General features: G+C 48.0%; 1 protein-coding gene across 2 annotated transcripts in view; it reads left to right on the forward strand.

Moving 5' to 3' along the window:
* MELK (maternal embryonic leucine zipper kinase) overlaps nt 1-26,391 on the forward strand; it is a 300,470-nt gene that overhangs the window by 192,418 nt on the left and 81,661 nt on the right. For both annotated transcript variants that reach the window (XM_063914642.1, XM_063914643.1), the window contains 3 exons: nt 2,365-2,451; nt 3,417-3,545; nt 4,084-4,221. In XM_063914642.1, the coding sequence (XP_063770712.1) occupies nt 2,365-2,451; nt 3,417-3,545; nt 4,084-4,221 (354 nt within the window). The remainder of the gene's footprint in view (nt 1-2,364; nt 2,452-3,416; nt 3,546-4,083; nt 4,222-26,391) is intronic.

The following is a 26,391-nucleotide window of genomic DNA, read 5'->3' on the forward strand; positions in this document are numbered from 1 at the left end:
CATTTGGAGTGATGAGACCAAAATTGAACTTTTTGGCCACAACCATAAACGTTACATTTGGAGTGTAGTCAACAAGGCCTATGATGAAAAGTACACCATTCCTACTGTGAAACACAGAGGTGGATTGCTGATGTTTTGGGGTTGTGTGAGCTACAAAGGCACTGGAAACTTGGTCAAAATTGATGGCAAAATGAATGCAGCATACTTATCAGAAAGAACTGGAGGAAAATTTGCACTCATCAGCCCGGAAGCTGCGCATGGGACGTACTTGGACATTCCAACATGACAATGATCCAAAACACAAGGCCAAGTCGACCTGTCATTGGCTACAGCAGAATAACGTGAAGGTTCTGGAGTGGCCATCTCAGTGTCCTGACCTCAATATCATTGAGCCACTCTGGGGAGATCTCAAACGTGCAGTTCATGCAAGACAGCCCAAGAATTTACAGGAACTGGAGGCTTTTTGCCAAGAAGAATGGGCAGCTTTACCATCTGAGAAAATAAAGAGCCTCATCCACAACTACCACAAAAGACTTCAAGCTGTCATTGATGTTAAAGGGGGCAATACACGGTATTAAGAACTGTGGTATGTAAACTTTTGATCAGGGTCATTTGGGTAGTTTCTGTTATTATGATTTAAAAAGAGTAAACACAGTTGTTTGATTATAAATGGCTTCACCCAACCACTAACCATGAGTGAAAGAAAAGTTTGTGAGTTATCATTCATAGTCTCTGACAAATGGCCAGAAAATCACAAATTCTGCTAGGGTATGTAAACATATGAGCACAACTGTATGTATATGATCAAATACCACTGACTCATCACAAAATTTCCTGAACATAAAGACTAGGAACTTGACATTTGTAGCTTGCTTTTGTGACATAGGCGCCCACTGAAAAGGGATTTTTCAAAATTCCACCCACACAGGGGTTAAGAGGAGTGAGATTTTTGGAAGTTTCCCCTCTTTCCCCCTCACAGAGGAGAGTTAAGATGGCCCACCCAGCCGGGGCTATAAAGAATACATGGTGCCGGTGATACCAAGTCGTGGATGGGGAGGACATTATGCTCTGTTCCTTGACTCAGTTGCACAGCAGTCCATTAAGATAGGAGAGCCACATGTCAAACATTGCTGGGTGTGGCTCCCTTATTTGAATAATGGACTGCTCTGCTACTGCCACTGGCAAGGAAGTCCAACCTTATGGTTCAGGAGATTTTGTGATGAGTCGGTGGTATTTGCCTTTTAGTACTTAACCAATCTATTTCCAGTCAGGAGAGGATAGTATCTCGATAAGAGGATAACTTGTCACTGGAACTGAACATTGCCAAACCTCTCAGAGCAATAGGCGGAAAGGAGAGAGTTATTTTCACTATTAAATGCATTAAAGGAAAGCTTGATAGTCAGCAACTGCTTATCTGCTATGTAAAGGGTACCAACAGCTCTCCCAGTGACCTTAAGTGTTTGAAAATCTTTACCTTTTTACCTCCAAAGGAGGTGCCCTAAGGAGAGCAAGGAGACCTAGGACCCTCTGGAATAGTTGGCCTATTCCTGCAAACCTTACATATTTAACATACAGCTGGTTGAGCTTGGCCTGTCGTCCTGGCATTTACAGCACTGAGCAGGGCAGCATCAGGGATGGGACGGGGCAGAGAAGGAGGCGGATTATTCTCCTCAGTGCCAGCCTTTTGACCGCATCAATCTGGGGAAGGTGTGGCTGGACAAAGATTGGCATTATACTTGTAACGAAGCACGGGTATTCAGCTAATATATGTCTATATTAATAATAAACTACCTGTTCTTCGCACGGGAGTTTCTGATTTTCATGGTTGTAAATATAAATGTGTTAAAAATTTGGTAAATCTATATAGATGTAAATTTGAGATGTCTTAATGTAAGTAAATATTAATCCATGGTTCTTGGCGTTACCTGAGGAGAACCTGTAGCAGATACGGTAAATAGTGACAGGACCATTTTTGTAGTTTATTAAATTCTTCCTACTGGAGTGCAATCCAAATTTTGATCAGTTTGGGCTTTATTGTTCATGCAATGCAAGCCACGCATCTGTAATGATGTCATTATGTCAACCCCCTTTTCTTCCCATTAGGGGAGGTTTATTAAAATTCTAAGTACGTAGTTTTCCTGTTTCCCACCTGAATACCTTAAATTTATGTTAAATTTTTATGTTAAATGTATGTTAAATTTCAGTGTAATGCATGTATGTATATATGTATGTGTGTATATATCTGAAATGGTAACCCATTTGGTGCTTTGAATATAGATTTTCATGATTTAACATTACCATTGGGGGGTGGGTTACAGAATTAATCTGCAATATTTAATTTGTGTTTGACTTTTTTTCTTATAGCTTGGGTACATGGATGAAGATTGTGTAACGGAACTGTCTGTGTACTGCAAGTACAGTAAACACAGCATGTCTTGTCTGATCTCCGAGGTAATTTTTATTTCCTCTTGGTTTCTGTACAAGGAAACGGTTTGATTTGCTCCCAAACTACTTCAGTTAAATTAACATAAGGAGCAAAAACCTGTACTACATTGTTTCCATGAGATGGCGCCCATGCATAGTAATATACTAGTTTACTATTGCACTGGTTTTCAATGCGTGTTTAATGGTTTTCTGTTTTTAAATTCAAAACCAATTTGAAATCTGTGTAAGCACCCACTTTCAGAATCATGACTTCCAAAGTTTTGTAATTTTCTAATGTGTCTGTATATATGCGGTCAAGTCCATTATTATGACCAGCTAATAGCCAGAGTTACTGCCGTGTGCACAACAGCTAGACGGGCTGAACTGTCATTTTAGACCTATGTCTGGTATCCTCCAGGTTCCTTTTGATGGTGAACCACTCCTCTGTAGCGGGTCTCTCCGCCCTCACGGACCTTCGTAGCCAACGTTTATCTCTCATCAGTGGCACGTGGTGCGCCAGTTTCCACGCTGGATGTTCACAATGGTGCCATTTGTCCAGTCACGAAACACCCGCAGCACGCAACAGTTCACAAACTGCGCTGTTTCAGAAATACTGCCACCCTTGACTCGAACGCAGATAATCATCCCGTTTTTGCAACTCTGATAAATCGCTCCTTTTGCCCATGACTGCAACGAGTGCTGTGTGTAGACGACCTTTCACACACCTTGTACACCCACCAGCGTACCGACCCGTACTTCATGGGCTAAGTGCTGCCATCGTCAAGTGTAAGAGGTGGTCCTAAAAATGGAGGCTTAATGTTAATGGACATACACTATTGAGTCTACCACAGAGCTCCAGTATTTTCATCAAAATGCTGTTTAATACATTGGGAGGGTAGAGGAAAATGCTGTGATGTTTTTGTTTTGCGGAACATTAGAGTGGATGCTTTTTGTGCCTTACTCTAATTCAAACAGTGTCTTGTAAATTTTAGTGGAATTATGACCACACCACTGCCACCTACTTACTACTTCAATCAAAGAAGAGTCGTGGAAAGCCTGTTCGTTTGGTGCACTCTTTAGCTTTGGTGGAGCCCTCGTCCTCCAGCTTTAAGGACCTGAAAGTATGTGCAGATCTTGCTGTATGAACCTCTTAATGTAAAACCATAATGTTGTGTTTTTTGTTTTTTAAAGACTTTTTTTATTTTGGAGGTAAACATGTGAACGGATACCTTTAATTACATAGGAAGATATACTTCTAATGCTTTCTAAAAATATTGTTAGAGGGGGTGGAGGACTCCAGATCAGTACTCTATGCAGGAGTTAAGACTAAACATTAATGCATTCTTGTTAAATTGGCGCATATGTATATCTGAAGTAAGATGAGACTTGCTCTTGTATAGTTGTCTACCCTGTATAACCCTCAAATTTGTACTGCTTGAGGATAGATTTATTAGTGGTGGGGTTTCTTCCTCCCTCTTCCCCCTTCTTGTTTTGTCCTTTGATCCTGATGCACTTCTTTTAGAATGACAATTAAGCATCACTGAGGAGAGCTTTAAAATAAGGTCAAACTGTAGTCCTAAGCATTTACCAGTTTACTGTGCAACTGAATGTAGGACTGTTTAGATGTAAACATACTATTTTTAAACTTATTTCTGATAGTCGAGAAACAAGCTGGACTTCGAGGATTGTAACAGTGTTGATCATCCGTATGTGTTTGGATCCATGGAGTTTTCAGATGATGAGCTATTTTATGATGACTGTACGCTTAGTGGCATTGAACAAATGACTTCCAAAGAGGTATGTATACCCAATTTCACAATAAATGTGGGTTGGTGGCATTACACTAGTCGTGTTTTTTTTTTTTTTTTTGTGGAGGAGGACAAATAGTACACTGGCTAAACTGTACAATATATGTATGTATGTCCATTTGTAAATACATTGTTGAGAAAGTTTTAACAGGCTATGGAAAATCTACACTATTCTGTGATGTGCTATTTAATGTTATGAGGTTAAGGGGCTTACTCTGAGTTGGGGACCAAAGCAAAATAAGGAGCAGATTTGCATTAACCATACCAATGTTGCACTGCTGGTGAAGCATTTTTAAAATGTGCAGCGTTTTAACGCAGATTGACGTATAGGCCCTACACACCTAGCGATTTCACTTTAAAGATATGAATGATCTCGTTCATTAATGAACGAGATACCGTTCATATCTTTCAGTGTGTATGCACCAACGATGAAGCAGGTGGTGACTCATACTATGACTTCTAAAATCCAGAAGTTCGCAGCCTATGGAATTGTCACCTTAGAGTTGAGAGGTGTGTCCTAGCTGAACTGTGTTACATGCAAAAGCATCCATTATTTCTCTATCGTCCTAGTGGATGCTGGGGTTCCTGAAAGGACCATGGGGAATAGCGGCTCCGCAGGAGACAGGGCACAAAAAGTAAAGCTTTTCCAGATCAGGTGGTGTGCACTGGCTCCTCCCCCTATGACCCTCCTCCAGACTCCAGTTAGATTTTTGTGCCCGGCCGAGAAGGGTGCAATCTAGGTGGCTCTCCTAAAGAGCTGCTTAGAGAAAGTTTAGCTTAGGTTTTTTATTTTACAGTGAGTCCTGCTGGCAACAGGATCACTGCAACGAGGGACTGAGGGGAGAAGAAGTGAACTCACCTGCGTGCAGGATGGATTGGCTTCTTGGCTACTGGACATTAGCTCCAGAGGGACGATCACAGGTACAGCCTGGATGGTCACCGGAGCCGCGCCGCCGGCCCCCTTGCAGATGCTGAAGTTAGAAGAGGTCCAGAATCGGCGGCTGAAGACTCTGACAGTCTTCTAAAGGTAGCGCACAGCACTGCAGCTGTGCGCCATTTTCCTCTCAGCACACTTCACACGCTGTCACTGAGGGTGCAGGGCGCTGGGGGGGGGGCGCCCTGGGAGGCAAATGTAAACCTATATACTGGCTAAAAATACCTCACATATAGCCCCCAGAGGCTATATGGAGATATTTAACCCCTGCCAAACTTCACTAAAGAGCGGGAGACGAGCCCGCCGTAAAAGGGGCGGGGCCTATCTCCTCAGCACACAGCGCCATTTTTTCTCTCACAGAAAGGCTGGAGAGAAGGCTCCCAGGCTCTCCCCTGCACTGCACTACAGAAACAGGGTTTAAACAGAGAGGGGGGGCACAAATTGGCGATATAAATATATATATAAAGATGCTATTAGGGAGAAACACTTATATAAGGTTGTCCCTATGTAATTATAGCGTTTTTTGGTGTGTGCTGGCAAACTCTCCCTCTGTCTCTCCAAAGGGCTAGTGGGGTCCTGTCCTCTGTCAGAGCATTCCAGGTGTGTGTGCTGTGTGTCGGTACGTGTGTGTCGACATGTATGAGGACGATGCTGGAGGAGGCGGAGAAATTGCCTGTAATGGTGATGTCACTCTCTAGGGAGTCGACACCGGAATGGATGGCTTATTTAGGGAATTACGTGAGAATGTCAACACGCTGCAAGGTCGGTTGACGACATGAGACGGCCGACAAACAATTAGTAACGGTCCAGGCGTCTCAGAAACACCGTCAGGGTTTTTTTATAAAAAACGCCCATTTACCTCAGTCGGTCGACACAGACACAGACACGGACACTGAATCCAGTGTCGACGGTGAATAAACAAACGTATTCCTCATTAGGGCCACACGTTAAGGGCAATGAAGGAGCTGTTACATATTTCTGATACTACAAGTACCACAAAAAAGGGTATTATGTGGAAGTGAAAAAACTACCTGTAGTTTTTCCTGAATCAGATAAAATAAAATGAAGTGTGTGATGATGCGTGGGTTTACCCCGATAGCAAATATTGGCGTTATACCTTTTCCCGCCAGAAGTTAGGGCGCGTTGGGAAACACCCATTAGGGTGGATAAGGCGCTCACACGCTTATCAAGTGGCGTTACCGTCTCCAAATACGGCCGCCCTCAAGGAGCCAGCTGATAGGCAGCTGGAAAAATATCCTAAAAAGTATATACACACAGACGGTGGTTATACTGCGACCAGCGATCGCCATCAGCCTGGAGATGCAGTGCTGGGTTGGCTTGGTCGAATTCCCTGACTAAAAATATTTTATTGATATAGAGCATTTAATAGGATGCATTCTATATATATGTATGCGAGATGCACAGAGGGATATTTGCACTCTGGCATCAAGATAAGTGCGTTGTCCATATCTCCCAGAAGATGTCATGGACACGACAGTGGTCAGGTGATACAGATCCCATACGGCACATGGAAGTATTGCCGTATAAAGGGAAGGAGTTATTTGGGGTCGGTCCGTCGGACCTGGGGGCCACGGCCACAGCTGGGAAATCCAACCTTTTTACCCCAAGTTACATCTCAGCAGAAAAAGACACTGTCTTTTCAGCCTCAATCCTTCCGTTCCCATGTGGGCAAGCGGGCAAAAGGCCAGTCATATCTGCCCAGACATAGAGGAAAGGGAAGTAGACTGCAGCAGGCAGCCCCTTCCCAGGAAAAGAAGCCCTCCACCAGTGGGGGGGTAGTCTCAAGAGTCTCAGCGCGCAGTGGGATCACTCGCAAGTTGACCCCTAGATCATACAAGTATTATCCCAGGGGTACAGATTGGAGAGTCGAGACATTTTTTCCTCGCAGGTTCCTGAAGCCTGCTTTACCAACGGCTCCCTCCGACAAGGAGGCAGTATTGGGAAAAAATTCACAAGCTGTATTTCCAGCAGGTGATAATCAAAGTACCCCTCCTACAACAAGGAAAAGGGTATTAGTCCTCCACACTATATTGTGGTACTGAAGCCAGATGGCTTGGTGAGACATAGTCTAAATCTGAAATCTTTGAACACTTACATAAAAAGGTTCAAATCAAGATGGAGTCACTCAGAGCAGTGATAGAGAACCGGAAAAAAGGGGACTATATGGTGTCCCTGGACATCAAGGATTACCTCCATGTCCAAATTTGCCCTTCTCAACAAGGGTACCTCTGGTTCGTGATACAGAACTGTCAATATCAGTTTCAGACGCTGCCGTTGAATTATCCACGGCACCCCGGGCCTTTACCAAGGTAATGGCCGAAAAGATGATTCTTAAAAGAAGAAAGGCATCTAAATTATCCCTTACTTGGACGATATCCTGAAAGGGACAAGTTTCCAGAGAACAGTTGGAGGTCGGAAAAGAACTATCTAAAGTAGTTCTACGACCGCACGAGTGGATTCTAAATATTCCAAAAATCGCAGCTGTTTTCCGATGATACGTCTGCTGTTCCTAGGAATGATTCTGGGCATAGTCCAGAAAGAGGTATTTCTCCTGGAGGGGAAAGCCAGGGAGTTATCCGACCTAGTCAGAAACCTCCTAAATCCAGGCCAAGTATCAGTGCATCAATGCACAGGAGTCCTGGGAAAAATGGTGGCTTCTTACGAAGCGATTCCATTCGGCAGATCTCACGCAAAAACTTTTCAGGGGGATTTGCTGGACGAATGGTCCGGATCGCATCTTCAGATGCATCAGCGGATAACCCTGTCTCCAAGGACAAGGGTGTCTCTTCTGTGGGGGCTGCAGAGTGCTCATCTTCTAGAGGGCAGCACATTCAGCATTCAGGACTGTGTTCTGGTGACCACGGATGCCAGCCTGAGAGGCTGGGGAACAGTCACACAAGGAAGAAATTTCCAAGGAAGTGTGGTCAAGTCTGGAGATTTCTCTCCACATGAATATACTGGAGCTAAGGGCAATTTACGATGCTCTGAGCCTAGGAAGACCTCTGCTTCAAAGTCAACCGGTGCTGATCCAGTAGGACATCATCATGGCAGTCGCCCACGTAAACAGACGGGGCGGCACAAGAAGCAGGAGGGCAATGACAGCAAGGATTCTTCGCTGGGCGAAAGATCATGTGATAACACTGTCAGCAGTGTTCATTCCGGGAGTGGACAACTAGGAAGATTTCCTCAGCATAAATGAATTCCACCCGGAAAAGTGGGAACTTCATCTGGAAGTTTCCACATGTTTGTAAACCGTTGGGAAAGACCAAAGGTGGTTATGATGACGTCCCACATGAAGCGCCAGGTCTAGAGACCCTCAGGCAATAGCTGGGACGCTCTGGTAACACCGTGGGTGTACCAGTCGGTGTATGTGTTCCCTCCTCTGCCTTTCATACCCAGTGTATGGAGAATGATAGGAAGGAGAGGAGTAAGAACTATACTCGTGGTTCCGGTTTGGGCCAAGAAGAACTTGGTACCCGGAACTTCAAGAGATACTAGAAAGGATCTTGATTCAGCAAGAATCCTGTCTGTTCCATGACTTACCGCAGCTGCGTTGACGCCAGGGCGGGTGAACGCCGGATCCTAAGGGAAAAAGGCATTCCGGAAGAGGTCATCCCTACCCTGGTCAGAGCCAGGAAGGAGGTGACCGCACAACATTATCACCGCTTAGGTGAAAATATGTTCCATGGTGTGAGGCCAGGAAGGCTCCACGGAAGAATTTCAACTAGGTTAATTCCTACATTTCCTGCAAGCAGGAGTGTATATGGGTCTCAAATTGGGGTCCATTAAGGTTCAAATTTCGACCGGTCGATTTTCTTCCAGAAAGAAATTGGCTTCAGTTCCTGAAGTCCAGAAGTTGTTAAGGGAGTACTGCATATACAACCCCTTTTTGATGTCTCCAGTGGCACTGGGCGATCTCAACGTAGTTTGGGATTCCTAAAATCACATTGTTTTAAACAACTCAAATCTGTGGATTTGATATATCTCACATGGAAAGTGACCATGCTGTTGGTCCTGGCCTCGGCCAGGCGAGTGTCAGAATTGGCGGCTTTATCTCACAAAGCCATATCTGATTGTCCATTCGGATAGAGCAAAGCTGTGGACTCGTCCCCAGTTTCTCCCTAAGGTGGTGTCAGCGTTTCACCTGAACCAGCTTATTGTGGTGCCTGCGGCTACTAGGGACTTGGAGGACTCCAAGTTGCTGGATGTTGTCAGGGCCCTGAAAATATAGTTTCCAGGTCGGCTGGAGTCAGGAAATCTGACTTGCTGTTTATCCTGTATGCACCCAACAAGCTGGGTGCTCCTGCTTCTAAGCAGACTATTGCTCGTTGGATTTGTAGTACAATTCAGCTTGCACATTCTGTGGCAGGCTTGCCACAGCAAAAAATATGTAAATGCCCATTCCACAAGGAAGGTGGGCTCATCTTGGGCGGCTGCCCGAGGGGTCTCGGCATTACAACTCTGCCGAGCAGCTACGTGGTCGGGGGAGAACACGTTTGTAAAATTTTACAAATTTGATACCCTGGCAAAAGAGGACCTGGAGTTCTCTCATTCGGTGCTGCAGAGTCATCCGCACTCTCCCGCCCGTTTGGGAGCTTTGGTATAATCCCCATGGTCCTTTCAGGAACCCCAGCATCCACTAGGACGATAGAGAAAATAAGAATTTACTTACCGATAATTCTATTTCTCGGAGTCCGTAGTGGATGCTGGGCGCCCATCCCAAGTGCGGATTATTCTGCAATACTTGTACATAGTTATTGTTACAAAAATCGGGTTATTGTTGTAGGAAGCCGTCTTTCAGAGGCTCCTTTTGTTATCATACTGTTAACTGGGTTTAGATCACAAGTTGTACGGTGTGATTGGTGTGGCTGGTATGAGTCTTACCCGGGATTCAAAATCCTCCCTTATTGTGTACGCTCGTCCGGGCACAGTACCTAACTGGAGTCTGGAGGAGGGTCATAGGGGGAGGAGCCAGTGCACACCACCTGATCTGGAAAAGCTTTACTTTTTGTGCCCTGTCTCCTGCGGAGCCGCTATTCCCCATGGTCCTTTCAGGAACCCCAGCATCCACTACGGACTCCGAGAAATAGAATTATCGGTAAGTAAATTCTTATTTTCTCTAACGTCCTAAGTGGATGCTGGGGACTCCGTAAGGACCATGGGGAATAGCGGCTCCGCAGGAGACTGGGCACATCTAAAGAAAGCTTTAGTACTAACTGGTGTGCACTGGCTCCTCCCCCTATGACCCTCCTCCAAGCCCCAGTTAGATTTCTGTGCCCGACGAGAAGGGTGCACACTAGGGGCTCTCCTGAGCTTCTTAGTGAAAGTTTTAGTTTAGGTTTGTTCTTTTCAGTGAGACCTGCTGGCAACAGGCTCACTGCATCGAGGGACTAAGGGGAGAAGAAGCGAACTCACCTGCGTGCAGAGTGGATTGGGCTTCTTGGCTACTGGACATTAGCTCCAGAGGGACGATCACAGCTTCAGCCTGGATGGGTCCCGGAGCCGCGCCGCCGGCCCCCTTACAGAGCCAGAAGAGCGAAGAGGTCCGGAAAAATCGGCGGCAGAAGACGTTCCTGTCTTCAATAAGGTAGCGCACAGCACTGCAGCTGTGCGCCATTGCTCTCAGCACACTTCATACTCCGGTCACTGAGGGTGCAGGGCGCTGGGGGGGGCGCCCTGAGACGCAATAAAACACGATAAAAATACCTTACATGGCAAAAAATGCATCACATATAGCTCCTGGGCTATATGGATGCATTTAACCCCTGCCAGAATATACAGAAAAACGGGTGATAGGCTCCGCCCCCTTTTCGGCGGCCTTATCTCCTCCGCACACTGGCGCCATTTTCCCTCACAGCTCAGTTGGAGGGAAGCTCCCTGGCTCTTCACTGCACTACAGAAAGGGTTAAATAAAAAGAGGGGGGCACTAATTAGGTGCAGTATTAAAACATACAGCAGCTATAAGGGGAAAAACACTTATATAAGGTTATCCCTGTATATATATATATATATATAGCGCTCTGGTGTGTGCTGGCATACTCTCCCTCTGTCTCCCCAAAGGGCTAGTGGGGTCCTGTCCTCTATCAGAGCATTCCCTGTGTGTGTGCTGTGTGTCGGTACGTTTGTGTCGACATGTATGAGGAGAAAAATGATGTGGAGACGGAGCAGAGTGTCTGTAACAGTGATGTCACCACCTAGGGGGTCGACACCTGAGTGGATGTACTGTTGAAAATTACGTGACAGTGTCAGCTCTGTATAAAAAAACAGTGGTTGACATGAGACAGCCGGCTACTCAGCTTGTGCCTGTCCAGACGTCTCATAGGCCGTCAGGGGCTCTAAAGCGCCCGTTACCTCAGATGGCAGATACAGACGCCGACACGGATACTGACTCCTGTGTCGACGGTGAAGAGACAACCGTGATTTCCAGTAGGGCTACACGTTACATGATTGAGACAATGAACAATGTTTTATACATTTCTGATAATACGAGTACCACCAAAAAGGGGTATTATGGTGAGGGAAAAACTACCTGTAGTTTTCCTGAATCTGAAAAATTAAAATGAGGTGTGTGATGATATGTATACCCTTTCCCGCCAGAGGTTAGGGTGCGTTGGGAAACACCCCCTAGGGGGGATAAGGCGCTCACACGCTTGTAAGAACAAGGGCTCTACCCTCTCATGAGATGGCCGCCCTTAAGGATCCTGCTGATAGAAAGCAGGAGGGTATCCAAAAATGTATTCACACACATACTGGTGTTATACTGCGACCAGCAATCGCCTCAGCCTGGAGGTGCAGTGCTGGGTTGGCATGGTCGGATTCCCTGACTGGAAATATTGATATCCTAGATAAGGATAGTATATTATTGCCTATAGAGCATTTAAAAGATTCATTTCTATATATGCATGGTGCACAGCGGAATATTTGCCGACTGGCATCAAGTATAAGTGCGTTGTCCAATTCTACCAGTAAAATGGTCAGGTGATGCGGATTCCAAACGGCATTTGGAAGTATTGCCTTTAAAAGGGGACATTTGGGGTCGGTCTTTTAGACCTGGTGGCCACGGCAACAACTGGGAAATCCACGTTTGTACCCCAGGTCGCCTCTCAAAATAAGACGCCGTATTATCAGGTGCAGTCCTTTGTTGGCAAGCGGACAAAAGGTTCCTCTTTTCTGCTCGTGACAGAGGGAGAGGAAAAAGGCTGAAGAGATTACCCAGTTCCCAGGAACAGAAATCCTTTCCCGCCTCTGCAAAAGCCCTCAGTATGACGCTAGGGCCTTACAAACTCAGGCACGGTGGGGGCCCGTTCTCAATGAATTTCAGTGCGCAGTGGGCTCACTCGCAAGTAGACCCCTGGATACTTCAGGTAATATCTCAAGGGTACATATTGAAATTCGAGACGTCTCCCCCTCGCCGTTTCCAAAAGTCGGCTTTACCGACGTCTCCCTCTGACAGGGAGGCAGTTTTGGAAGCCATTCACCCAGCAGGTGATAATCAAGGTACCCCTCCTGCACCAGGGAACGGGGTATTATTCCACACTATTGTGGTACCGAAGCCAGACGGCCCGATGAAACCGATTCTAAATCTAAAATCTAAAATCTTTGAACACTTACATACAGAGGTTCAAATTCAAGATTGAGTCACTCAGAGCAGTGATTGCGAACCTGGAAGAAGGGGACTACATGATGTCTCGGGACATCAAGGATGCTTACCTTCATGTCAAAATTTACCCTTCTCACCAAGGGTACCTCAGGTTATGGTACAGAACTGTCACTATCAGTTCAGACGCTGCCGTAGGGATGGTCCACGGCACCCCGGGTCTTTACCAAGGTAATGGCCGAAATGATATCCCTTCGAAGGAAGTGAATTTTAGTTATCCCTTCCTTGGACAATTCCCTGATAAGGGTAAGATCCAGGGAACAGTTGGAGGTCGGTGTAGCACTATCTCAGGTAGTGTTGCGGCAGCACGATTGGATTCTCAATATTCCAAAATCGCACCTGGTTCCGACGATGTGTCTTCTGTTCCTAGGGATGATCCTGGACACAGTCCAGAAAAAGGTGTTTCTCCCGGAGGAGAAAGCCAGGGAGTTATCCGAGCTAGTCAGGAACCTCCTAAAACCGAGCCAAGTCTCAGTGCATCAATGCACAAGGGTTCTGGGTAAAATGGTGGCTTCCTACGAAGCAATCCCATTCGGCAGATTCCACGCAAGAACTTTCCAGTGGGACCTGCTGGACAAATGGTCCGGATCGCATCTTCAGATGCATCAGCGGATAACCCTGTCACCAAGGACAAGGGTGTCCCTCCTGTGGTGGTTGCAGAGTGCTCATCTTCTAGAGGGCCGCAGATTAGGCATTCAGGACTGGGTCCTGGTGACCACGGAGGCCAGCCTGCGAGGCTGGGGAGCAGTCACACAGGGAAGGAATATCCAGGGCTTATGGTCAAGCCTGGAGACATCACTTCACATAAATATCCTGAAGCTAAGGGACATTTACAATGCTCTAAGCTTAGCAAGACCTCTGCTTCAAGGTCAGCCGGTGTTGATCCAGTCGGACAACATCACGGCAGTCACCCACGTAAACAGACAGGGTGGCACAAGAAGCAGGAGGGCAATGGCAGAAGCTGCAAGGATTCTTCGCTGGGCGGAAAATCATGTGATAGCACTGTCAGCAGTATTCATTCCGGGAGTGGACAACTGGGAAGCAGACTTCCTCAGCACGATCTCCACCCGGGAGAGTGGATACTTCACCCAGAAGTCTTCCACATGATTAAAAACTCGACAGGTATTGTGCCAGGTCCAGGGACCCTCAGGCAATAAGCTGTAGACGCTCTGGTAACACCGTGGGTGTACCAGTCAGGGTATGTGTTCCCTCCTCTGCCTCTCATACCCAAGGTACTGAGATTGATAAGATGGAGAGGAGTAAGCACTATTCGTGGTTCCGGATTGGCCAAGAAGGACTTGGTAACCGGAACTTCAAGAGATGCTCACGGAGGATCCGTGGCCTCTACCTCTAAGAAGGGACCTGCTCCAGCAAGGACCCTGTCTGTTCCAAGACTTACCGCGGCTGCGTTTGACGGCATGGCGGTTGAACGCCGGATCCTGAAGGAAAAAAGGCATTCCGGATGAAGTCATCCCTATCCTGATCAAAGCCAGGAAGGATGTAACCGCAAAAACATTATCACCGCAATGCCGAAAATATGTTGCGTGGTGCGAGGCCAGTAAGGCCCGACGGAGGAAATTCAACTGTGTCGATTCCTACATTTCCTGCAAACAGGAGTGTCTATGGGCCTGAAATTGGGGTCCATTAAGGTTCAAATTTCGGCCCTGTCAATTTTCTTCCAAAAAGAACTAGCTTCAGTCCCTGAAGTTCAGACGTTTGTAAAAGGGGTACTGCATATACAGCCTCCTTTTGTGCCTCCAGTGGCACTTTGGGATCTCAATGTAGTTTTGGGTTCCAAAAGTCACATTGGTTTGAACCACTTAAATCTGTGGAGTTAAAATATCTCACATGGAAAGTGGTCATGCTGTTGGCCCTGGCCTGGGCCAGGCGCGTGTCAGAATTGGCGGCTTTATCCTGAAAAAGCCCTTATCTGATTTTCCATTCGGACAGGGCGGAATTGAGGACTCGTCCTCAGTTTCTCCCCAAGGTGGTTTCAGCGTCTCACCTGAACCAACCTATTGGTGGTGCCTGCGGCTACTAGGGACTTGGAGGCCTCCAAGTTGCTAGACGTTGTCAGTGCCCTGAAAATATATGTTTCCAGGACGGCTGGAGTCGGGAAATCTGACTCGCTGTTTATCCTGTGTGCACCCAACAAGCTGGGTGCTCCTGCTTCTAAGCAGACTATTGCTCGTTGGATTTGTAGTACAATTCAGCTTGCACATTCTGTGGCAGGCCTGCCACAGCCAAAAATCTGTAAATGCCCACTCCACAAGGAAGGTGGGCTCATCTTGGGCGGCTGCCCGAGGGGTCTCGGCTTTACAACTTTGCCGAGCAGCTACTTGGTCAGGAGCAAATACGTTTGTAAAATTCTACAAAATTGATATCCTGGCTGAGGAGGACCTGGAGTTCTCTCATTTGGTGCTGCAGAGTCATCCGCACTCTCCCGCCCGTTTGGGAGCTTTGGTATAATCCCCATGGTCCTTACGGAGTCCCCAGCATCCACTTAGGACGTTAGAGAAAATAAGAATTTACTTACCGATAATTCTATTTCTCATAGTCCATAGTGGATGCTGGGCGCCCATCCCAAGTGCGGATTGTCTGCAATACTTGTACATAGTTATTGTTACAAAAATCGGGTTATTATTGTTGTGAGCCATCTTTCAGAGGCTCCTCTGTTATCATACTGTTAACTGGGTTCAGATCACAGGTTATACGGTGTGATTGGTGTGGCTGGTATGAGTCTTACCCGGGATTCAAAATCCTTCCTTATTGTGTACGCTCGTCCGGGCACAGTATCCTAACTGAGGCTTGGAGGAGGGTCATAGGGGGAGGAGCCAGTGCACACCAGTTAGTCCTAAAGCTTTCTTTAGATGTGCCCAGTCTCCTGCGGAGCCACTATTCCCCATGGTCCTTACGGAGTCCCCAGCATCCACTACGGACTATGAGAAATAGAATTATCGGTAAGTAAATTCTTATTTTCTCTGACGTCCTAGTGGATGCTGGGAACTCCGTAAGGACCATGGGGAATAGCGGGCTCCGAAGGAGGCTGGGCACTCTAGAAAGATTTATGACTACCTGGTGTGCACTGGCTCCTCCCACTATGACCCTCCTCCAAGCCTCAGTTAGATTTTGTGCCCGGCCGAGGTTGGATGCACACTAGGGGCTCTCCTGAGCCTTTAGAAAGAAAGTATAGAAATTAGGTTTTTTATTTTCAGTGAGACCTGCTGGCAACAGGCTCACTGCAGCGAGGGACTAAGGGGAGAAGAAGCGAACCTGCCTGCTTGCAGCCAGCTTGGGCTTCTTAGGCTACTGGACACCATTAGCTCCAGAGGGATCGACCGCAGGCCCAGTCCTTGGTGTTCGGTCCCGGAGCCGCGCCGCCGTCCCCCTTACAGAGCCAGAAGCAAGAAGAGGTCCGGAAAATCGGCGGCAGAAGACATCAGTCTTGCAGCTGTGCGCCATTGCTCCTCACACACACTTCACACTCCGGTCACTGAGGGTGCAGGGCGCTGGGGGGGGGGCGCCCTGAGAAGCAATAATAACACCTTGGCTGGCAAAAATACCACAATATATAGCCCCAGAGGCTATATATGTGGAAAATACCCCTGCCAGAATATAGGAAAAAGCGGGAGAATAGTCCGCGGAAAAGGGGCGGAGCTATCTCCTTCAGCACACTGGCGCCATTTTCCCTCACAGCTCCGCTGGAAGGAAGCTCCCTGGCTCTCCCCTGCAGTCTACACTACAGAAAAGGGTAAAAAAGAGAGGGGGGGCACTAAATTTAGGCGCAGTATACATTTATATAGAAAAAGCAGCTATAGGGGACATAACTCAGTTAGTCCCTGCATTATATAGCGCTCTGGTGTGTGCTGGCATACTCTCACTCTGTCCCCCCAAAGGGCTTTTGTGGGTCCTGTCCTCTGTTAGAGCATTCCCTGTGTGTGTGCGGTGTGTCGGTACGGCTGTGTCGACATGTTTGATGAGGATAATGATGTGGAGACGGAGCAGATGCTTTTAGAAGGGATGTCACCCCCTGCGGGGCAGACACCTGAGTGGATGAGCTTATGGAAAGAAATGAGTGCACGTATAGACTCCTTGCATAAGAAATTTGACGACATGCCAAATGTGGGACAGCCGACTTCTCAGCTCGTGCCTGTCCAGACGTCTCAAAGGTCATCAGGGGCTCTGAAACGCCCGCTACCTCAGATCGCAGACCCAGATGTCGACACTGATACTGACACCAGTGTCGACGACGATGAGTCTAACCTGATGCCCACTAAGGCCATTCACTGCATGATTGAGGCAATGAAAGAGGTGTTACACATTTCTGATATAAATGCAGGTACCACTAAAAAGGGTATTATGTTTGGGGAGAAAAAACTACCCGTAGTTTTTCCCCCATCAGATGAATTAAATGAAGTGTGTGAAGAAGCGTGGGCTTTCCCTGATAAAAAATTGGTAATTCCTAAGAAGGTACTAATGGCGTTCCCTTTCCCGCCAGAGGATAGGTCACGTTGGGAAACACCTCCTAGGGTGGATAAAGCGCTCACACGTTTGTCTAAAAAGGTGGCACTACCGTCTCCGGATACGGCCGCCCTCAAGGAACCTGCTGATAGAAAGCAGGAGGCGATCCTGAAGTCTGTATACACACACTCGGGCATTATACTTAGGCCAGCTATTGCGTCAGCATGGATGTGCAGTGCTGCCGCTGCGTGGTCAGATAAACTGTCAGAAAATATTGACACACTAGACAGAGACACGATTCTGCTAACCATAGACCATATCAAAGACTCAGTCTTATATATGAGAGATGCACAGAGGGAAATCTGCTGGCTGGCATCTAAAGTAAGTGCATTGTCCATTTCTGCTAGGAGAGGCTTATGGACTCGCCAGTGGACAGGAGATGCAGATTCTAAAAGGCACATGGAAGTTTTGCCTTATAAGGGTGAGGAATTATTTGGGGATGGTCTCTCGGACCTAGTTTCCACAGCAACGTCTGGGAAGTCAGCATTTTTACCCCATGTCCCCTCACAGCCTAAGAAGGCGCCGTTTTATCAGGTTCAGTCCTTTCGGACCCAGAAAAACAAGCGTGGAAAAGGCGGGTCTTTTCTGTTCAGAGGCAGAGGTAGGGGAAAAAGGCTGCAACAAACAGCAGGTTCCCAGGAGCAAAAGTCCTCCCCCGCTGCTTCTTCCAAGTCCGCCGCATGACGGTGGGGCTCCACAGGCGGAGCCAGGTACGGTGGGGGGCCGCCTCGAGAATTTCAGCGATCAGTGGGCTCGCTCACAGGTAGATCCCTGGATCCTTCAAATAGTATCTCAGGGGTACAAACTGGAATTCGAGGCGTCTCCACCCCACCGGTTCATAAAATCTGCCTTGCCGATTGCTCCCTCAGACAGGGAGGCGGTGCTAGCGGCAATTCACAAGCTGTATTCCCAGCAGGTGATAATCAAGGTACCCCTACTTCAACAAGGCCGGGGTTACTATTCCACACTATTTGTGGTGCCGAAACCGGACGGTTCGGTGAGACCCATTTTAAATTTGAAATCCTTGAACACATACATAAAAAAATTCAAGTTCAAGATGGAATCGCTCAGGGCGGTTATTGCAAGCCTGGACGAGGGGGATTACATGGTATCAAGGATGCTTACTTGCATGTCCCCATTTACCATCCTCACCAGGAGTACCTCAGATTTGTGGTACAGGATTGCCATTACCAATTCCAGACGCTGCCGTTTGGACTGACCACGGCACCGAGGGTATTTACCAAGGTTATGGCGGAAATGATACTCCTTCGAAAAAAGGGAGTTTTAATTATCCCGTACTTGGACGATCTCCTAATAAAGGCGAGGTCCAAGGAACAGTTGTTGGTGGGAGTAGCACTATCTCAGGAAGTGCTGCACCAGCACGGCTGGATTCTGAATATCCCAAAGTCACAGCTGGTTCCGACGACACGTCTACTGTTCCTGGGAATGATTCTGGATACAGTCCAGAAAAAAGTGTTTCTCCCGGAGGAGAAAGCCAGGGAGTTGTCATCTCTAGTCAGAGACCTCCTGAAACCAAAACTGGTATCGGTGCATCACTGCACGCGGGTCCTGGGAAAGATGGTAGCTTCTTACGAAGCAATTCCCTTCGGCAGGTTCCATGCCAGAATCTTTCAGTGGGACTTGTTGGACAAATGGTCCGGATCGCATCTTCAGATGCATCGCTTAATAACCCTGTCTCCAAGAACCAGGGTGTCTCTACTGTGGTGGCTGCAGAGTGCCCATCTTCTAGAGGGCCGCAGGTTCGGCATACAGGACTGGGTCCTGGTGACCACGGATGCCAGCCTTCGAGGCTGGGGGGCAGTCACACGGGGAAGAAACTTCCAAGGACTATGGTCGAGTCAGGAGACTTCCCTTCACATAAATATTCTGGAACTAAGGGCCATTTACAATGCCCTAAGTCAAGCAAAATCCCTGCTACTACACCAGCCGGTGCTGATCCAGTCAGACAACATCACGGCAGTCGCCCATGTAAATCGACAGGGCGGCACAAGAAGCAGGATGGCAATAGCAGAAGCCACAAGAATTCTCCGATGGGCGGAGAATCATGTACCAGCACTGTCAGCAGTGTTCATTCCGGGAGTGGACAACTGGGAAGCAGACTTCCTCAGCAGACACGACCTCCACCCGGGAGAGTGGGGACTTCATCCAGAAGTCTTCCAGATGCTGGTAAACCGTTGGGAAAAACCACAGGTGGACATGATGGCGTCCCGCCTCAACAAAAAGTTAAAAAGATATTGCGCCAGGTCAAGGGACCCTCAGGCGATAGCTGTGGACGCTCTAGTGACACCGTGGGTGTACCAGTCGGTTTATGTGTTCCCTCCTCTGCCTCTCATACCAAAGGTATTGAGAATAATAAGAAAGCGAGGAGTAAACACAATTCTCGTGGTTCCGGATTGGCCAAGACGAGCGTGGTACCCGGAACTTCAAGAGATGATCTTAGAGGACCCGTGGCCTCTGCCGCTCAGACAAGACCTGCTACAGCAGGGGCCCTGTCTGTTCCAAGACTTACCGCGGCTGCGTTTGACGGCATGGCGGTTGAACGCCGGATCCTGAAGGAAAAGGGCATTCCGGAGGAAGTCATTCCTACGCTTATTAAAGCCAGGAAAGATGTTACGGCAAATCATTATCACCGCATATGGCGGAAATATGTTGCATGGTGCGAGGCCGAAAAGGCCCCAACAGAGGAATTTCAACTAGGTCGATTTCTGCATTTCCTGCAAGCAGGAGTGAATATGGGCCTAAAACTAGGCTCCATTAAAGTACAGATCTCGGCTCTGTCGATTTTCTTTCAAAAAGAACTAACTTCAGTACCTGAAGTTCAGACATTTGTGAAAGGAGTGCTGCATATTCAGCCCCCGTTTGTGCCTCCTGTGGCACCTTGGGATCTCAACGTGGTGTTGAGTTTCTTAAAATCACATTGGTTTGAGCCACTAAAAACCGTGGATCTGAAATATCTCACGTGGAAAGTGGTCATGTTATTGGCCTTGGCTTCAGCCAGGCGAGTGTCAGAATTGGCGGCTTTATCATGTAAAAGCCCTTATCTGATTTTCCATATGGATAGGGCAGAATTGAGGACTCGTCCCCAGTTTCTCCCTAAGGTGGTGTCAGCGTTTCACCTGAACCAGCCTATTGTGGTGCCTGCGGCTACTAGGGACTTGGAGGACTCCAAGTTGCTAGACGTTGTCAGGGCCCTGAAAATATATGTTTCCAGGACGGCTGGAGTCAGAAAATCTGACTCGCTGTTTATCCTGTATGCACCCAACAAGCTGGGTGCTCCTGCTTCTAAGCAGACTATTGCTCGCTGGATTTGTAGTACAATTCAGCTTGCACATTCTGTGGCAGGCCTGCCACAGCCAAAATCTGTAAATGCCCATTCCACAAGGAAGGTGGTCTCATCTTGGGCGGCTGCCCGAGGGGTCTCGGCTTTACAACTTTGCCGAGCAGCTACTTGGTCAGGGGCAAACACGTTTGCAAAATTCTACAAATTTGATACCCTGGCTGAGGAGGACCTGGAGTTCTCTCATTCGGTGCTGCAGAGTCATCCGCACTCTCCCGCCCGTTTGGGAGCTTTGGTATAATCCCCATGGTCCTTACGGAGTTCCCAGCATCCACTAGGACGTCAGAGAAATTAAGAATTTACTCACTGGTAATTCTATTTCTCGTATTCCGTAGTGGATGCTGGGCGCCCATCCCAAGTGCGGATTGTCTGCAATACTTGTAAATAGTTATTGCTAACTAAAGGGTTATTGTTGAGCCATCTGTTGAGAGGCTCAGTTGTTTTCATACTGTCAAACTGGATATAGTATCACGAGTTGTACGGTGTGATTGGTGTGGCTGGTATGAGTCTTACCCGGGATTCAAAATCCTTCCTTATTATGTCAGCTCGTCCGGGCACAGTGTCCTAACTGAGGCTTGGAGGAGGGTCATAGTGGGAGGAGCCAGTGCACACCAGGTAGTCATAAATCTTTCTAGAGTGCCCAGCCTCCTTCGGAGCCCGCTATTCCCATGGTCCTTACGGAGTTCCCAGCATCCACTACGGACTACGAGAAATAGAATTACCGGTGAGTAAATTCTTATTTTCTGCAGCGGGGTACACTGGTATTCCACAGGGAATAACATCGGAGGGGTGTACAGTTGGATCTTGATCCGAGACGCCAGCAGGCTAAAGCTTTGACTGTTCCCAGGATGCCTTGCACTGCCTCCTCTATATCCCTGCCTCCTGGCACTGGAGCTCAGTTTGTAAGTTGGTGCCTGCAGTGCAGGCAGATAACAGGGAGGGATGCGCTAGGCAGCCCTGAAAAGAGCTTTTCTGACAAAGAAGACTTCAAGGGCCGCAGCATAGGCACTTGGTGCTATATGTCATACTGACATATCGTGCTGCGGCTCCCTCACCTCCCACAGCGGCGCTGGGTACTTACAACGGAGGTGCTCCGGTCTCATCAGGCACACACCCGCCGCTGCTGCTCTCCTGGATCATGTGGCCGCATCATTGGGAGTTAGTAAGAAGGTCCCCCAGGCGGGACCCGCCGAAATTGCGATCCGGCGCGGTCTCCGGAGACTGACCGCTCCGCTGGCATGGGCACTGTGGCCATGCAGGGACCCCACTATATCCACCAGGGCAAGGAGCACAGGTCTGATTTACTAAAATCTGTTTAGTATAGGTCCCCCAGTACCCGGTGGTGAAGTCCAGCAGAGGTGATAAGGCTCTGACCTGTAGCCCCTCCCCCAGGCACCATTTACTGCATCTCTCTCTCTCTCTCTCTCTCTCTCTCTCTCTCTCTCTCTCTCTCTCTCTCTGTCTCTGTGTTTGGGTGCCATTACTCAGAGCTGCGCTGATTCTGGGACTGCTGGGCACTGTCTCCTCTGTAAAGCCGCCTGTCTCATTAGCGCTGTGCATATACAAGACACTTAACTAACACTGTCTAAACGACATGTAGAATACTTAAAGTGCATAACTACAGGGATGTTTAGTACAAGTACCCTGTGAAATACATCCAGTATTTACTGTGCATTGTTATATCTGTATACATACTTAGCTTTACTTAGTATTGCTAGTCCAGTGCAGTTTTATTGTTTGTAATAATTTCTGCATTGTACATGTGACCGTGTGTTGTGTGTACAAATAGCTGCTGTGTGGTTCCTATTCTGTGTATTACATACATACATACATACATACATACATACATACATACATACATACATACATACATACATACATACATACATACATGTGTTTCACAGGATATACTACCTTGGTATTATTCTCTGTGTATTTCAGTCACCATATACCACTTAAATCCTCTGTCTGTGCTCTGCATTTGCAGTCACACGCCACAGGGTTTTTTTTTGTCATGTACGATGTCTGGTTATATTGTACTGTTACGCCCTAAGGCTACATACCCACATAATGTCTTCTACACAGGGTGGGATATCCGTGGCTGATCCTGCGTCATGCAGTGCTGACGCCGCGGATGCACCTGAGGAAAATATTCCAGCTGAGGGTCCAGGTATCGGGGGTTACCCCTCAGTCAGCCTGCAGCACCGGTGACACACCAGGACCCACCTTGGGCTGCTTTTTCTAATCTGCTGACTACGCTAGTAACGAGACTTGCGCCCCCTGTGGGACCTCCTGTGCCATTGCAGCTACATATCGTCCCTGCAATTAATCCGCCATGAGCAGATACTCTATCAACTTAGTTACAGCAATTAAATCAGTCTTTGGTAAAACAAAAACCTAACCCACGCCCTCCTAGGACCAAAGGGTCATCTAAGCGGGCCATTACTTCCTCACAATCCACGCATGTTACAGACACTTCAGCCAATGAAGATGGCGTATATAATGATCCACCAGACATTGATGCAGCTGCTTCTGATAAGGAATCTATTTCACAGGTGGATGTTCCTGACCTCTTGGAGGCTATCAAACTGATTATTCAGATTGATGATGAATCTGAACCTCCAGGTACGTCTAAGAAACCCGATAAGTTCAAACGTCAGAAGGTCCGTAAATTAGTTTTCTCTGACGTCCTAGTGGATGCTGGGTACTCCCTAAGGATCATGGGGAATAGACGGGCTCCGCAGGAGACTGGGCACTCTAAAAGAAAGATTAGGTACTATCTGGTGTGCACTGGCTCCTCCCTCTATGCCCCTCCTCCAGACCCCAGTTAGAATCTGTGCCCAGCTCGAGCTGGTTGCACACTAGGGGCTCTACTGAGCTCTTAGTAAAGAAAGTATTTGTTAGGTTTTTTATTTTCAGTGAGATCTGCTGGCAACAGACTCACTGCTACGAGGGACTTAGGGGAGAGAAGCGAACCTACCTGCTTGCAGCTAGCTTGGGCTTCTAGGCTACTGGACACCATTAGCTCCAGAGGGATCGAACACAGGCCCAGCCTCGGTCGTCCGGAGCCGCGCCGCCGTCCCCCTTGCAGAGCCAGAAGACGAAAGATTCCGAGGAGAAAATCGGCGGCTGAAGACTCCGGTCTTCATTAAGGTAGCGCACAGCACTGCAGCTGTGCGCCATTGCTCCCCATGCACACCACATACTCCGGTCACTGATGGGTGCAGGGCGCTGGGGGGGGGGGGGGGGGGGGGGGGGCGCGCGCGCGCGCGCCCTTGGCTGCAATTAGATTACCTTAAAAATGGCAAAAAACACATAATATAGTCTAATAAACTATATATGTGTAAAAATCCCCTGCCATAATATTAATAAAAGAGCGGGAGAAGTCAGCCGTGAAAGGGGCTGGGCTATCTCCCTCAGCACACTGGCGCCATTTTCTCTTCACAGTTCCGCTGGAAGACGGCTCCCCAGGCTCTCCCCTGCAGTTTCCAGGCTCAAAGGGTTAAAAAGAGAGGGGGGGGGGCACTAAATTTAGGCGCAAATTATACATGTTAAGCAGCTATAGGGAAAAATCACTTTCTGTAATAGTGTAAATCCCTAATTATATAGCGCTGTGGTGTGTGCTGGCATACTCTCTCTCTGTCCCCCCAAAGGACTTTGTGGGGTCCTGTCCTCAGTCAGAGCATTCCCTGTGTGTGTGCGGTGTGTCTGTACGGCTGTGTCGATATGTTTGATGAGGAGGCTTATGTGGAGGCGGAGCAGGTGCCGATAAATGTGATGTCACCCCCTGCGGGGTCGACACCAGAGTGGATGGATATGTGGAAGGTATTAACAGACAGTGTCAACTCCTTACATAAAAGGCTGGATGACGTAACAGCCGTGGGACAGCCGGCTTCTCAGCCCGTGCCTGCCCAGGCGTCTCAAAGACCATCAGGGGCTCACAAACGCCCGCTACCTCAGATGGCAGACACAGATGTCGACACGGAGTCTGACTCCAGTGTCGACGAGGATGAGACATATACATAATCCACAAGGGGCATCCGTTGCATGATTACGGCAATGAAAAATGTGTTACACATTTCTGACATTAACCCAGGTACCACTAAAAAGGGTATTTATGTTTGGGGAGAAAAAGCAGCCAGTGTTTTTTCCCCCATCAGATGAGTTGAATGAAGTGTGTGAAGAAGCGTGGGGTTCCCCCGATAAGAAACTGGTAATTTCTAAAAAATTACTGATGGCGTACCCTTTCCCGCCAGAGGATAGGTCACGTTGGGAGATATCTCCTAGGGTGGATAAGGCGCTCACACGCTTGTCAAAAAAGGTGGCACTGCCGTCTCAGGATACGGCCGCCTTGAAGGAGCCTGCTGATAGAAAGCAGGAGGCTATCCTGAAGTCTGTATATACACAATCAGGTACTATACTAAGACCTGCAATTGCTTCAGCATGGATGTGTAGTGCTGCTGCAGCGTGGTCTGATACCCTGTCAGATAATATTGATACCCTCGACAGGCATACTATTTTGCTAACCATAGAGCATATTAAAGACGTAGTCTTGTATATGAGGGATGCACAGAGGGATATTTGCCGGCTGGCATCTAGAATTAATGCAATGTCCATTTCTGCCAGGAGGGTATTATGGACCCGGCAGTGGACAGGTGATGCTCATTCTAAAAGGCACATGGAGGTTTTGCCTTATAAGAGTGAGGAATTGTTTGGGGATGGTCTCTCGGACCTTGTATCCACAGCAACAGCTGGGAAATCGATATTTCTCTGACGTCCTAGTGGATGCTGGGGACTCCGTAAGGACCATGGGGAATAGACAGCTCCGCAGGAGACTGGGCACATCTAAGAAAGATTTAGGACTATCTGGTGTGCACTGGCTCCTCCCCCTATGACCCTCCTACAAGCCTCAGTTAGATTTCTGTGCCCGGCTGAGCTGGATGCACACTAGGGGCTCTCCTGAGCTCCTAGAAGAAAGTATAGTTTAGGTTTTTTATTTTCAGTGAGACCTGCTGGCAACAGGCTCACTGCAACGAGGGACTAAGGGGAGAAGAAGCGAACCTACCTAAGTGGTGGTAGCTTGGGCTTCTTAGGCTACTGGACACCATTAGCTCCAGAGGGATCGAACACAGGACCCGACCTCGTCGTCCGTTCCCGGAGCCGCGCCGCCGTCCCCCTTACAGAGCCAGAAACAAGAAGGTGGTCCGGAAAATCGGCGGCTGAAGACTTCTATCTTCTCCAAGGTAGCGCACTGCAGCTGTGCGCCATTGCTCCTCATGCACACCACACACTGCGGTCACTGATTGGTGCAGGGCGCTGGGGGGGGGGGGGGCGCCCTGAGCAGCAATAATAACACCTTGGCTGGCAAAACTAACACCATATATAGCCCCAGAGGCTATATAGGTGTATATTAACCCCTGCCAGAAACGATAAAATAGCGGGAGAAAGCCCGCCAAAAAAGGGGCGGAGCCAACTCCCTCAGCACACTGGCGCCATTATTCCCTCACAGCTTCGCTGGAAGGAAGCTCCCTGGCTCTCCCCTGCAGTCCTGCACTACAGAAAGGGTAAAAAAGAGAGGGGGGGGCACAATTTAGGCGCAGTATATATATATTATAGGCAGCTATAGGGGAAAACACTCTGTATAGTGATATCCCTGTGTTATATAGCG

The sequence above is a fragment of the Pseudophryne corroboree genome, chromosome 1, assembly GCF_028390025.1.
Source record: "Pseudophryne corroboree isolate aPseCor3 chromosome 1, aPseCor3.hap2, whole genome shotgun sequence".
Taxonomy (NCBI): Eukaryota; Metazoa; Chordata; class Amphibia; order Anura; family Myobatrachidae; genus Pseudophryne; species Pseudophryne corroboree.